A 14,790-nucleotide genomic window follows, 5' to 3' on the forward strand; every position below is an offset into this window, starting at 1 on the left:
AGAGTGATCCTGCAGCCTGTCTCGTCTCTCATCTGCCAGGTTGCTGGACTCCGATTCCCATCAGCCCCTGTGAGCGTGGATGATGGGAGTTGTAGTCTAGCAGCGCCTGGAGGAAACCAGGTTCTCCACCCATGGCCTAAGAGGAAAAATCCTCCCCAACACTGATAACACTGGCAAGGCTGCAACAAGCGAAGGAGTAGATGGAAGCAGTGGCGTAGCGTGGGTTGTCAGCACCCGGGGCAAGGCAAGTAATTTGCGCCCCCTAACCCATGGATTTGCGCCCCCTAACCCTAACCCCCAGATGTTGCGCCTGGTGCGGCCGGCCCCCCCTGCACCCCCCACGCTACGCCACTGGATGGAAGGAATATGGAATATGGAGAGCAGGCAGTATTCAAGTCAGACGTTGCTAGGGCTCCACAGTGTCGTTATTCAGCTGAAACAGGCATGTTTGGGCAAACTGAGATGGGGCGGGGAGGGGAATGCAGAGTCTTTCTTCGTGTCAAGGACTTGTAAAGTTCTGGAAGCCACTGAAGGTGAACGGAGGTAGGTTGGGGGAGCATGAAGCTCTCTCGGGCAAGCAAGCGACTGGGTTAATGTCGCATTGGCTAGCATCTTGGTCCAATGTGAAGTAGACGCCATCCGGGGACCTGCTGGAGGGATCGTCGTTGAAGAAGTTGTAAGGCCGAAGGATGAAGCCCACCCCATTGCCGACCGTCACGGTGTTGGGGATGTCCTCAGCGTGCGGCACATGAAAGAAGCCAGTGGAGATCCAAGCCACAAGGTCCTGGGGGGAAGAGCGGCAGGAAACACAACAACAGGCCTGTTTGTCACGAGTGGAAGACGTTTTCCTCACTAATATGGTCATGGAAGAGAACTTCAATTCTTTTCAGTGAGGACTGGACATGCAACATCTAATTCCTTAAAAATCAGCACTGGCACACCACAGGGCTAAGTCCCTACCTGTATTCATTGTATACATACAATTGTGTATCATCTGACCCGTCCATGGCAATTATTAAGTTTGCAGATGACACCACCATAATGGGTTTAATAACAGGTGGAGACGAATCAGCGTATAGAGGGGAGGTCCAAAAAATATATACATGGTGCCTAGGGAACAACTTGCACCTTAATATCAGCAAGACAAAGGAGATAGTGTTGGACTTTCGGAGGAAGAGAGGAGAACTAGCCCCACTGTACATTGGGGAGGGCTGTGTGGAGAGAGTCTCTTCCTTTAAATTCCTAGGAGTTTATCTCAGTGAAGATCTTACTTGGAAAATAAATACAACCCAGGTGGTTAAGAAAGCCCAACAGAGACTCCATCTCCTCAGAATATTGCGAAAGAATCAATCAACATTTGATGATCTCCTTCTACCGGTCAACAATAGAAAGTGTCCTTTCATACTGCATCACGGTGTGGTACACTGGTTTGACGTCAACTGATAAGAAGTGCCTACAGAGGGTGGTGAATACAGCACAAGATATTATGGGCTGTCTCGTGAATCTGCTGGATGAAATAGCGGAAGAACGTTGCCTCAGAGTGAGGAAAATTCTCAGGGATGATTCACACCCTGGCTGACACTTTCTTGATCTCCTGCCCTCAGGCAGAAAATATAGAAGCAGGATTAGTCACGCCAACAGGGTAAAGAACAGCTTCTATCCGTGGGCTGTTAGGCTGCTGAATGAAAAGATAACAACCGGGCAACTGACTTTCAGGTTTGGTGGGTGTGTGTCAGTAAACGAGGGGAATTAAGACTAAGAGAGCTGAGTGGCGGGTGCTCGTGTAATCTCACTGTATAGAAGTTGTACAAGTGACAATAAAGTATTTCAATTTTTTTCCAATTTCAATTTTCCCAGTTCTCAGTGTGTTGAAACAGGATTTGTAACCCCTGTAGTTGGGTGGGCCAGTCGAGAACAGGCTGCATGTAGATCAGAGATGGAGACTCGGTGGCCCTGCAGAAGTTGCCGGGTTCCTATCAGCCCCAGGTAGTATGGCCAGAGGTCGGGAATCATAGGAGCTGGAGTTATGCAAAATCTGGGTTCGCCATCCCTGATATAGATGATGCTCAACCATCCTAGATGGTCTGTGGCCAAATTGTGGGTCATTTATCTATCAGAAGCATAACTGAACTCAGGGGTCAGGAGCAAGCCAGCAATAAATCACACCAGGTAAGTGAACTTAACTCTTAGAGGAAACAGAATCGGCTCACAAGTGCCAGGCCTAATGAGCACAGCAACAAGGTCTTGCAGAGTCTGAAGGTCCCCACCTTCCTATAGCTGCCTAAGTCTCCTCCTCGCCAGAGTTTTCCCCAACCAATCTGAGACTATGCCGGTGTGGCTGCTTTTGCTCTGCCCTCTTCATGCCTCTCCTGTACTGTCTGAAAGCCCCCTTAGGCAAGAAGTTCCACAGGAATGAAGTCCCCACCAAAGAGGCTTAGCTCCTTGTAAATAACCCTGCAACATACCGTATTTTTGCTCTATGACTCACTTTTTCCCTCCTAAAAAGTAAGGGGAAATGTGTGTGCGACTTATGGAGCGAATGCAGGCTGCACAGCTATCGCTGAAGCCAGAACAACAAGAGGGATTGCTGCTTTCGCTGCACAGTGATCCCTCTTGCTGTTCTGGCTTCTGAGATTCAGAATATATTTTTTCTTGTTTTCCTCCTCCAAAAACTAGGTGCGTCTTGTGGTCTGGTACGTCTTATAGAGCGAAAAATACGGTAATAGTATCCTAGGCAGAGCATCACCTAGATCTAAGGCCATATGTTCTTTGGGTATGCCAGACTCACAACATTTAGACCATTATCATTATTACTGGTACATCTCCTTTACCCTTCCTCCTTTAAGGCTTTCTCCATCTCTAACAGACCTCTGTCCCTCTTCCTCAGGAAGCAACAATTCAGGATAGCTTAGTCGGTAGACCACGAGACTCTTGATCTTAGGGTCATGTTGGGTGAAAGATTCCTCCACTGCAGGGAGTTGGGCCAGATCAGTGTTTCCTCAAACTTGGGTCCCCAGCTGTTGTTGGACTACAATTCCCATCATCCCTGACTCTTGCAAGTTAGGGGTGATGGGAGTTGTAGTACAACAACAGTTGGGGGCCCAAGTTTGAGGAAACACTGGTCCAAATGATTCTCACGATCCCTTGTGCAATTCTAGGATCGCAGCACTCACCTCGTTGACGATGGTCTCATTGTCTATGAAATCAGCAAAGACCACCAGTGGATCCCAAGGATCATTCTGATTATAAATGCACGTGCTGATCAGCTCCTCCTCTTTCCTCTTGGTAACAGCCACCTTGTACCTGAAGGATGCGGATAATGGGGGAAATGGTTGAGAGGATGAAAGCAGAGGCAAGAGGCAAGTTCTTTGTCTTTATTCCTAGCAGTGCCATCTTCTACTTAGAATATGATAGTCCGTGGCAAGATGGCTACCACCCAGCCCAACTGCCATATAGTGAGTCACACCACTGGCCTGTCTAGATCAGTATTGTCTGCGCTCAGCGCTCAAAGGTTTCAGACAGCGGACATTCCCAGCCCGAGGGGAGCATTCCGTACCCAAAGCAGATGCTCCACCACTGAGCTACAGCCATCCATGGCCGTGCCCCACCAGAGCCCTTCCAGGGCATCTCTAAAAACCGCAGATAGAAGCAGCCCCCTTTATAAAGATCTGAGGAATGAGATCATCACTCCACTCTTACTTACCACCCCATCTGCGGCCACATTGTTCTTTCTTTTATCAGATCAAAATGATCAGACAACAGCAAAGGTTGCTAGGTTTATCGAGGGTGCAATGAGATTAAGGGCCACTATCTCAACAATAATCTTGGTCATTTGACTGTCCTTTTAACTGCTGTTGTCTTTTCAATTGTATATATTGCTTGTTTTATGTTGCTATGGCCGTTGGCTAATGCGAATAAAGTATATTTATCTATCTCTGAGCTACAGCCCTCCAGGGGTGCACTTCCAGGGTTGAACTCAAACTGCTGGGGAATCACAGTGCCTGCTGTGGCTGCAGAGACCAGTGACTCATAACTGCTGCCTCCCAAACGGTTTTTGCTGCATTAAAGGTAAAGGTACCCCTGCCCGTATGGGCCAGTCTTGCCAGACTCTAGGGTTGTGCGCTCATCTCACTCTATAGGCCGGGAGCCAGCGCTGTCCGCAGACACTTCCGGGCCACGTGGCCAGCGTGACAAGCTGCATCTGGCGAGCCAGCGCAGCACACGGAAACGCTGTTTACCTTCCCGCTGGTAAGCGGTCCCTATTTATCTACTTGCACCCGGGGGTGCTTTCGAACTGCTAGGTTGGCAGGCGCTGGGACCGAACGACGGGAGCGCACCCCGCCGCAGGGATTCGAACCGCCAACCATGCGATCGGCAAGTCCTAGGCACTGAGGTTTTACCCACAGCGCCACCCACGTCCCCTTTAGCAGCACTGAATTGACCCAGGAACGACCCTCAAAATGAAACAGGGTGGATAATGAATTCAAAAAGATGTTTAAATTGGTGATCCCCCCCCCAAAAAAAAACCCCTAAGCCTTTTTTGCTAGGGATAATTGGGACGGAGGATCCAAAGAAGCTGACTTATCTTTTTATGCATGCAACGACGACAGCTGGAGCTTTTATATGCACAGAAATGGAAGAAGAAGAGATTCCAACCAAAGAAGAGTGGCTTATAAAAATCAACGCACTATGCTGAAATGGCAATATCGACCGTAAAACCAAGAGATCAAAATGATGAACTGCTTATGGAAAAGTAGAGGCCTTTTTTTTTTTTTTTTTTTGGACTATCTGTCAAAGTATTTTAGCGATATGAAATCGCAAGCAGGATTCTGAGTTATGAGCGAGGGGGAGCAAAACATGAATGATAAGCTGGAGTTAGGGGGGATTTAGAAACAAGTATTATGCAGGGACGCGGGTGGCGCTGTGGGTTAAAGCACAGAGCCTAGGGCTTGCCGATCAGAAGGTCGGCAGTTCGAATCCCCGCGACGGGGTGAGCTCCCGTTGCTCGGTCCCTGCTCCTGCCCACCTAGCAGTTCGAAAGCATGTCAAAGTGCAAGTAGATAAATAGGTACCACTCCAGCGGGAAGGTAAACAGCGTTTCCGTGCGCTGCTCTGGTTCGCCAGAAGCGGCTTAGCCACGCTGGCCACATGACCCGGAAGCTGTACGCCGGCTGCCTCGGCCAATAAAGCAAGATGAGTGCCGCAACCCCAGAGTCGGTCATGACTGGACCTTTACCAGACAGGGGTCCCTTTACCTTTACCTTTATTATGCAGCAATCAAGGATAAGGGGGAAAAAATCAGTGCAGGAAGGGTGGGAAGTCAACACGAAAAATATCAGTGAATGATAAATTTGTTTAAAGCTTTGAAAATTTAAGAAAAATCAATATTTTAAAAAATTAAACAGGATGGCATTTATCTGAAAGACAAACAGGACATGGTTTGCTGTTTGGGGCAATAGATGTTGGTCATAATATAGACATGGAAGCATGGGAACAACGGTAGAATAGGGATATAAAATTTCCAGCATGTTACGGTTTAAGAGAAAATTATATTAAAATGATTTATCGATGGTATCTAACCCTGAGTAGACTGGCAAAAATGTATAAAACTAAATCAAATAAGTGTTGGAAAAGTAAAGAGGAAGAAGGTTCTTTGTAACATATGTGGTGGTCTTGTTAAGGTTAAGGCTTACTGGGAAATGATAGACAATGAAATGAAAAGGATGTTTAAAGTAACGTTTGTAAAAAGCAACAACCCAAAAGCCTTTCTCTTGGGAATTATAGGGATAGAACTGCCTAAATTGTATAGAAACTTATTCATGTATGCAACTATAGCGGCTAGAATGTTACTCACCCAAAAATGGAAAGAAGTAGTCCCAGCAAAGGAAGAACGGATACAAAAACTTACGGAATATGCAGAAATAGCGTAAATTACCAGAAGAATAAGAAATCAAGATAACAAACTTTTTATAAAAGAATGGAAACGGTTTACGGAATATTTATATATAAATTGTAAACAGATAAAAACATTGGCAGGGTTATTGTAATAACCTGCAGATACATAAGAGTTTATACATATATATATAAGATAAATAAATGAGTAAGTTAAGTTAAATTGGATAGGCAGAAGATATTAAAAATAAACTTAAGGAACTGCAGAAAGAGGGGGAAGGAAGTCAAGTTTAAAAACGTCAAAATGATTGTAAAATTGGTGAAATGTATATACAGTCGTACCTCCGCTTACATATCCCTCCAGTTACGTAAACTTTGGAATACGTAAGCGGCAAACCTGGAAGTATATTTCCGGTTTTTTGCTGTGCGCACATGCGTTGAAGCGGCAGACCCCTTCTGCGCATGCGCAGAAGCGCTCTACTGCCCCGCACGCGTGCAGAAGCGGTCTCTCCGATTGGGAAAACTTTGGGATACAGCTGGGTCTCCGGAACAACTGGAGGTACCACTGTACCTGAAAAGTATAAATAATATTAAGAAAAAAAGAAAAAGACCATGGTTCTTGTTGCCTACCTGCCCCAGCTAATGGACCTCTCCATGGTGCTAGCTTCAGGTAAGTGTTCTCCAGCGAAGCTGGTGATCTGGATGCGGTAACTTCGCTGATGGTTCCACTGGTTTTCCCGGCTGGTGGCAAAGTGCAGGTACCGGGGGACTTTGCCGTCCAGCGGAAAGGCAGCGTCTTCTTCCTTGTCCAAGGTCCGGGTTGTGAGAACGGGCCGTTGGATCTGGTGCTCTGGGCTCCAAGGGGCCGCCACGGACTCAAACGCCATATCAAGAGCCACCAGGGAGTTCTTGATCCCTGACGAAAGCAGAGAATAAGAGAGAAGGATTTCCCATTTCAGTCCCTAGAGACAAACCCTCACCAAAGCAAGATTGTTAGTAGAGCACGAGACTGTTCATCTCGTCTGGGAATTATAGGGACAGAACTACCTGAACTGTACAGAAACTTATTCGTGTATGCAACTGCAGCGGCAAGAATGTTACTCGCCCCAAAATGGAAAGAAGAAGAAGAAATCCCAGCAAAGGAAGAACGGATTCAAAAACTTATGGAATATGCAGAAATGGCGAAACTTACCTGGAGAATAAGAAATCAAGATAACAAACTTTTTATAAAAGAATGGAAATGGTTTATTGATTATTTACAGACAAACTGTAAACAGATAAGAACATTGGAAGGATTCTTGTAATAACCTGCAGTTTCAGAAGAGTTTATATTGAAAGAAGATGGACAAATGAGGAAATTAAGTTAATTTGAATAGGCGGAAGATATTAAAGATAAATTTAAGGAACTGCAGAAAGAGGGGGAAGGAAGGCAAGTCAAAATGATTGTAAAATTAGTGAAATGTTTAAACTTGAAAAGCAGAGAGAAAGAGAGAGAGAGAGAGAGAGTTAACCTCAGCGCCATAGCTTCAAGCACCACTTTGGGCAAAAGATTCCTGCATTGCAGCGGTTTGGACTAGATTACTCTCACGATCCCTTCCGACGCTACAATTTTGTGATTCTTGCAGCCACTGGGATAACAGGCGCACCAACTCCTAGGGGCGGAGGGGTCTTTGGCCCCCTCAATATTAGTTGGCAGGGGACTGGGCCTCCTCAATGCTGAAGGGGTGGAGAAGGGCGAATGTGGTGCAATTCAATGGCTGGCTCCTCCTGAGGGTGAGAGAGAGGTAGCCTTGCAGGGCTGGGGACTTGGCTTCCTCCTGACAATGCAAGCTCACATGTGTGCAACCCATGCCAGCCCCTCACAATCTTGGGCGCAAGATGGCACCTCTGAACACCAGCTTGGGCCTGTGGAGGAAACTTCCACCTTGTATTTGGGTGGCGTGGGCTCAAATTATCTCCCATCGTGTAGGATTACACAAGTCCCCATCTCTCTCAGCATCAGTTATTCGCCTGCCCGATGGGGATAATGGTGGTCTACTAACAGGGTCGTCTCAGAGGCAATCTGTCTTATGTTTCATTGCAAACTTTTAAGACCAGCCAAGAACAGCTTGGCACCTTGAGAGCCAGTGTGGTGTAGTGGTTAAGAGCGGTGGTCTCGTAATCTGGTGAACCGGGTTCGCTTCCCCGCTCCTCCACATGCAGCTGCTGAGTGACCTTGGGCTAGGCACACTTCTCTGAAGTCTCTCAGCCCCACTCACAGAGTGTTTGTTGTGGGGGAAGAAGGGAAAGGAGAATGTTAGCCACTTTGAGACTTCTTCGGGTAGTGATAAAGCGGGATATCAAATCCAAACTCTTCTTCTTCTTGGCAAATACTAACGGGAAGGGAGCTTCCCTGGGCTCATCAGCAGCTATGAAACTCCCTCCTCCCTAACTTCCATTGTGGGAACTGTTCTTATCGTTTGCTTGCATTTCTTTGTGGACTTCCTAATTTGGTTTCCTTACAGCCACCGCATGAAATGATGAATCAGTGCATATTTTATCAGCAGAGTAGGTCTTATTCCTTGTACACAGATGGGGAACCAAGGGTTTGGGAGAGACAGAGAGACAGAAAAAGAGGAGATGGGGGACTTATCCACACTTTCTTCCACACTTTCAAGGCACAGTCAGAGCTTTACAGTACCATATCTGAATGCCCCCCCTTTTTTTGCTCCAGAGCTTTCCCCATGAAAACCCACTCTTTAAAGCTTAATCAGAACAGGAAAGAGCAGGTCAAAGGGTGAGTGTGGATAAGCCCTGAGTTGGCCTAAATTGCACAATGAGCCAACAGGAGGCTTGAAAACAAGAGACCAGATTTTCCAGATCTGAGCATTTTTCAGTGGTTCACCATAGCTTTCCCTCTCTTCTAGGAGAAAGTGTATCACTCCGCCTTTTATATACAGAAACACACTACAGCAACTATATTGCAATGGCGTCACTGCCTTTTCTTTTACAGATGACGTTACAAGACTAGCTCCTTGCCATTTATCTAAAGGTGGAGTAACAGAGGACTCTGCCTGGTCCATCTGTGGGAATGTTGAGGATGGCAGGAGAGGATGTATCGTTTAATAATATCCTTCCTAACTTGTGCCAGCAAGTTTCTTCTCTTAGCAGAGCGCATTCCCCTTCTTACGCTGCAGGAAAACAAGTTCCTGACTTGTCTGAGCCTTTTACTCTTATACAATTAAATCTAGCTCAGATTGAATTGTGTGTTCCCGGTAAGGTCCCCTTTGAATCCCTCCTAAAAGAATAAAGACACCACAGGCTTATTCATAAGGAACAAAATGTAGTTTTACTTACGATCAGGCAGAGCACAGTGTGATCCCTGAAGGCAGGCTTTAGACTTAAAGTTACAAGCATGTACAGACAGGTTTACCCCCTATGGGAGATGACATGGGGACTGCTATGGCAGGCAGCAGTCCAGTCCAGGTGATGCAGGAAGGTCAAAAAGAGAGAGGTAGCTATGTGACTGGCAGTGGCGTAGGGGTGGGGGGTGCAGGGGGGGCCGGCCGCACCGGGCGCAACATCTGGGGGTTAGGGTTAGGGGGCGCAAATCCACGGGTTAGGGGGCGCAAATTACTTGCCTTGCCCCGGGTGCTGACAACCCACGCTACGCCACTGGTGACTGGACCTTTTGTTAGGTCAGGTAAGGCCACGCCCACCTTTTAGTCACATGCAAGGAAGGATGCTCCAGGCCAGGAGGAACAGGAAGTTTCGACTGGCTGGACCAAACATTCCCTTGCATGTCCACTCTAGCAAAACAAGGAATGTTGTATTTGACTGCTCCCAGTGGATTACACCCCACACCGTCTTGTTCAGGATTGGTGTCTGGCATGCAGCTCTCTGGGGAACTCCAACAAAAGTTTTTCCCAGCCTGAGGAGCCCAAAAAGGAGCTCTGTGTACACAAAGCCCGTGATCTTCTGCTGTCCCCACATTCCTTATTGGACCAGAGTTTGAGCAAACGAAGACTCCAGACAACGGCATCTCCCCATTTCCACATGCAAAGAGGAATGGGGTGAGATTACAAGCAAGTGGTAAGACATTCCCAACCTTGTCAATAGTTTCCTGCTGCTGTGGAAGTTAATCCCGATCATACAACCCAGAGGGGCAGGGCTTCTCTATTCGACCCTCGATATTCTTCCCAGGCCACACCCACCATCAAGGCCACACACCCTTTCTCTAGGCCACTCTTCTCACTGGCTCTGCTCTCACACTATCCCCCAAGCCCTTTTCTGTGGCAGGAATGTGCCTCTTGCTTATCCTGATGGAGAAGAGAGGAGGAGATGGGGGTGAGTGGGATGCGGAAACCTCTGACTCCTTTGTGGCTGGACTTCAGTCTTACCGTGCGCATTCATGGTCCCACCCACTTTTGCTTATTGCACCGCCCACCCCTAACGTGACAGCTTCTGGAAGTTTGCCCCTGAGGGAATGTGAAAAGTTTCCCCGTTCCAACATAACCATTTAAAGAACTCTTCTTCACCGACATCTCTTTCTCTGCAATGCATCTGTAAAGCCCTAAGCGCTGTTTTATGAAACAGGACAATCTCCTGCTCATATAATTTACAAGCTGCTACTTCCTCTTGGCCCAAATCTCTGGTTCGCTTCTGCTCTTTGCTAGTACTGTCAGAGGTTCCGTTATTTCATTTCTCTGAGTCCCGTTACTTTCCCTGCAACATGTGCTCCCTCGCTCAAGCCTTGTTGAGCTTCTGCCCTACCTGCACCGTTCTGGATTACATTTTTCTGGCTCCTGATCTCTGCTTATGGCACATTGAGGCAAGCAGGGGGAGCAGTGGTGGAAACGGGAACAAAACCAGACAAGGGACAGTGTGTCAGCCGAATGTTACCAGTGTTCCCGAAACACATGCCATCAATTTTCTTAATCTGCCTCGAGGTGATGGATTGCATTTTACTGACTATTTGTTGCTTCGGATTGTAAAAGGTAAAGGGACCCCTGACCATTAGGTCCAGTCGTGACCGACTCTGGGGTTGCGGCACTCATCTCGCTTTACTGGCCAAGGGAGCTGGCATACAGCTTCCAGGTAATGTGGCCAGCATGACTAAACCACTTCTGGTGAACCAGAGCATGGAAATGCCATTTACCTTCCCGCTGGAGCAGTACCTATTTATCTACTTGCACTTTGACATGCTTTCAAACTGCTAGGTTGGCAGGAACAGGGACCAAGCAATGGGAGCTCACCCTGTCACAGGGATTCAAATTGCTGGCCTTCTGATCAGCAAGTCCTAGGCTCTGTGGTTTAGCTCACAGCGCCATCCGCGTCCCAGATTGCACACTTCTGTTAATAACAGAATTATCTCCTTATGTCAGACATCACAGCTCCCAAGTATCCAATAAGGGGACCCTAAACAGCACATTCAAGTTTGGGAACAGCATTATGCCAGAAATTGTGGCTGACCTTCCCAAGGGTGCTGATCCTTTATTCTCTCTCCCTCACCTTGTGATAGATCCAAGTTTCACAATCCTTGGCTTAGCATCACAAAGCTTGGAGATTTGCATTGCTTACTGTACAAGGTGGGTATTGCAGCCCTAAAAGTTCTTCTCTGGCTTAGATTTTAACCTTTGCCACTCTTCCCCTTGGTCCCACCCAGCGGTGGAGCATATGCCCACGCTGCCCAGGGCGGGTGCGCTCCCGAGGAGGGCGTGGTGCAGAGGATGCCCCCCCCCAGGCGCAGGATAGCTGCTCGGGTGCCCAGAGCGGTGCACGCACCCTGCAGCCAGGGGCAGAGCAAGCCGCCCATGGCGGAGATTTGGCGTGCTGCCCACCCGTGACTCCCAAGCCTACCCCAAGCTGCCAAAACAAAAGGGGAAGGGGGGAATGTCGCTGGCAAAGCGGCGCAGCTCCCCCTTACCCCGACGGCTCGGGGTAGGCTTAGGAGTTGCAGGCAGGTGACGAGCCAAATGTCACCCCCTCAGTGAGGGCACCCAGGGCGGTCCACCCCCACTGCCCCCCTTCCTACCCCCCTGATCCCACCCACTCTCCTTCTTCCAATCCCTGCCCCAATCAGACCTCATCATACTTCCAGTGACATCACCAAGGGTCCTAAAGGAGCATCCCTGACTCATAATTTAAGCCAGAATAAACAAAATACAAATACATCACAAATGTCTCACAAGACTCTTACCCGTCTGTTGTGGCAAAAAAAAAGAAGCAAACATGCCTAATTGTTAGGAAATTGTTAGAAAAAACAACATGCCCTTTTCCAAGTTCTAGCAAAAAAAAAAATGTTTAGTTTTCTGAGTGCTAAATAAGGGAAGGTTCACACAGTGTCCCTTTTATAACCCACTGGTCTAGCTCTGGTACGTCAAACCCTATAAATAGACTGAATAGGAAAAGGAATTTTTAAACAGTCACACAAATCCTTACATTACTTGAAATGCAGAATGTGAGATTCCTGGGGGGAAGTTAGATTTGTTGTGAGACGCCCGGTGGCAGGGGACCCCCAACTGCAACACCTCTCAGTATTCAGCTACGGTTTCCATAGTTAGGGTGGCAGAACATAACGTTTTGGGAAGTAGGGGGCACCTACCTCCAACATCCAAGTCGACTTTGTAGTTCATGAGATGGTTGTGCATGGTCCCCAGTGTGTGCTCCCCGACCCTGTTTCCAAAGGCAGTGCCACCTTCCGTGAGGAACGATGTGCTGATGTATCCCGTGGCATGGACCTTGACTTCTATAGCACCATTTTGGTAGAACACAAAATCCCAGACATAGTCGTAGTTGATGAGAGTGGAGATGGCCCTCAAGACCAAAGCGTAGTTGTTCAACCCCCCGTAATAGAAAGAGCCCATGTCAGAAAAATGTCGCCGGAGAGGCACGCCCATGTCATGCTCAAAGATGCAGAAAGAGTTCTTGTTCAGTCTCGGGGTGTCAGAGTCTATCAAGTAGTGGCGGTCCACGTAGGTGGCCGTATAGGGGCAGTCCACTCCCCGAACCAATTCGTAAGAAAATTTCCCAATGCCAAGGGTCCCGTCCATGTACCTAGTCACCATTCCCCCGGGGCAGTTGGAGCCATAAGTAGCAAGAGCTTCTTGCAGACTCAACTCGTAGACAATCCTTTCCTCGCCAAATCTGATGTTGAAGAGGCGTGGCCCTGTGTTCACGTTCATCCCAAAGGCAAAGCTCCAAGAGCGGTAGACAACATGGCTGCCGGCTACGGTGTAGCGCATCCCGAGGGGCTCAAATTGCAAAGGGCCTGGATGAGGAGAAGATTCTGAAGGCTTCCTGGAAGTAAAATCATTCTTCAGGTGGGCTGCCTTCACTCTGACCTCCTTCACACGCCCATCTCTAAACTCCTTCTCCAGGTGGGCCATATTCTCATAATACTGGCCGTTGTAGAACACTTTCTTCACCTTCCACTCGGAGATGTTCAGGCTCCGGTGGTCCACCAACACCTCCAAGCCAATGGGGTGGATGTAGTACCCGCTGCCATTGACATTGTGGAACAGGACAAACCAGGTGGCTCGGTCGCCAGATTCAAACCCTCGGGGAGCTGTGGTCAGAGTAGCCAGGTTATTCCTATTATACTCACAACATTCTCTGAGGAAGTTGTTGGCCACCTCGAGCTCCTGGAAAATGAAGGTGTCAATATCTTTGTACTCCTTCACCGTCACCGGCCTGCTGTGATACGGCACCTTCCTGCCAAATTTCTTCAGCGTGATGTCACGGTGGCCCGTTGGGTTTGGAAGAGGGCCTACTACGAATTCGGTGACATTTGGATCTGGCTGGTTCCCAAAGTACACCACAGCCAAGGCCTCCCGGTGGGGCCGAGCCCTTCCATGGTCCAGGAAGCCCAGAGCCCCTTCTTTAGAGGGGAAGTGTGTATCCAGGTAGTAAATGCAGTTATCGGAGGGCTTTGCCACAGATGCATCTTCCAGGCGGACGCCAAGATTCTCCTTGAGGTATTTCACCACTTGGGCCATCTCAGCGGCTGACAGGTCAGCAAAGATCTCGCTCGAATCTCGGTTGGTGCCTTCAGGAGAATTCTGGAGCCCTGAGACGCCACACCTAACAACTTTTTCCTTTCTGGTCATCAAGACACAAACTAAAGCAAAAATGGTAGCCAGAGCCAATACCAGGAGAACAACCACGGCTTTCATGTTCATGCCGGTGTCTGCGAAAGGCAGCACTCAGCAACCCCAGCTGCTATTTCCTTGCAGGAAACGGTTTGGGAGGGAAGGAGGGAGGGAGGGAAGAAAGCTGCTGCTCTGCTCAGAATTAGAGGAGGGTTCAGAGTTAGGAATGCATGGAGGCTCATCAGCGACTATAAAAGGCAGGCTTGCGCTCTCTCTGCCCAGCTATGTATCCACCATAAACCCAAGCTGCCCTTGGCCCAGGATGATGGACTAAGAGGTCTTTGGAGAGAACGCCAAGCGCTAGGCAAGACCCCAGAGAGGCAGAACACCCAGATTTAGCAGAGACCCTCGGAGAGGAGGAGGTTGGAGGAGGTTTCTGTCCAAATGCTGTAACCCGATCCCTCCCAAGCCGAGAAAGTAATGATGCCTGCTCACGGCAGAAACCCTTTTCTGCCCTTTTCTCAGACCGCTCAAAAGCATATTTCCACCATGTTCACATTGCCCGTCCCCCACTGCCCTGGTCCAGCCCCAGAAGCACAGATTTAGCTTGGCCCTCACCCCGTAAGAATATGTGTTCAGTTTACTGTTGAGCTAGCTGCGCCATCGTGGTGGGTTGTCTATGTAACTCTCAGTTCCTTGATTAAAAAAAACCCCACTGGGTTTCTGAGCAAGAGCAACACACTTCAAAATGGGGCTACAATGAAGGAAACAGGGTAATATAATGTACCTGAAAGCACTTTCCTGTTACTCAGTGGGAAATGAAACGGCT

The 14,790-nt window shown here is 48.3% G+C and overlaps 1 protein-coding gene across 1 annotated transcript; it reads right to left on the reverse strand.

Moving 5' to 3' along the window:
• Nucleotides 1–374: 374 nt before the first annotated feature.
• Nucleotides 375–14,363, reverse strand: AOC3 (amine oxidase copper containing 3). Its single transcript, XM_081166326.1, has 4 exons — nt 12,476–14,363; nt 6,523–6,808; nt 3,174–3,303; nt 375–784 (listed from the first exon to the last, which is right to left on the reverse strand). Exons 1-4 carry the CDS (start codon nt 14,049–14,051, stop codon nt 500–502), a joined length of 2,277 nt encoding a protein of 758 aa, XP_081022452.1. The 5' UTR covers nt 14,052–14,363; the 3' UTR covers nt 375–499.
• Nucleotides 14,364–14,790: the final 427 nt, after the last annotated feature.

Source organism: Podarcis bocagei (genome assembly GCF_964188305.1).
Source record: "Podarcis bocagei genome assembly, chromosome: 13".
NCBI classification, from domain to species: Eukaryota; Metazoa; Chordata; class Lepidosauria; order Squamata; family Lacertidae; genus Podarcis; species Podarcis bocagei.

Bases quoted from the DNA above. Each gene is read 5' to 3' on its own strand.
- AOC3 (XM_081166326.1), bottom strand. From the start codon at position 14,051: ATGAACATGAAAGCCGTGGTTGTTCTCCTGGTATTGGCTCTGGCTACC. The intron at 6,809-12,475 runs GTAGGTGCCCCC...TGCTTTCGTCAG, and splicing joins AGTCGACTTGGATGTTGGAG to GGATCAAGAACTCCCTGGTG. The intron at 3,304-6,522 runs GTAGGCAACAAG...CGCATCCTTCAG, and splicing joins AGGTCCATTAGCTGGGGCAG to GTACAAGGTGGCTGTTACCA.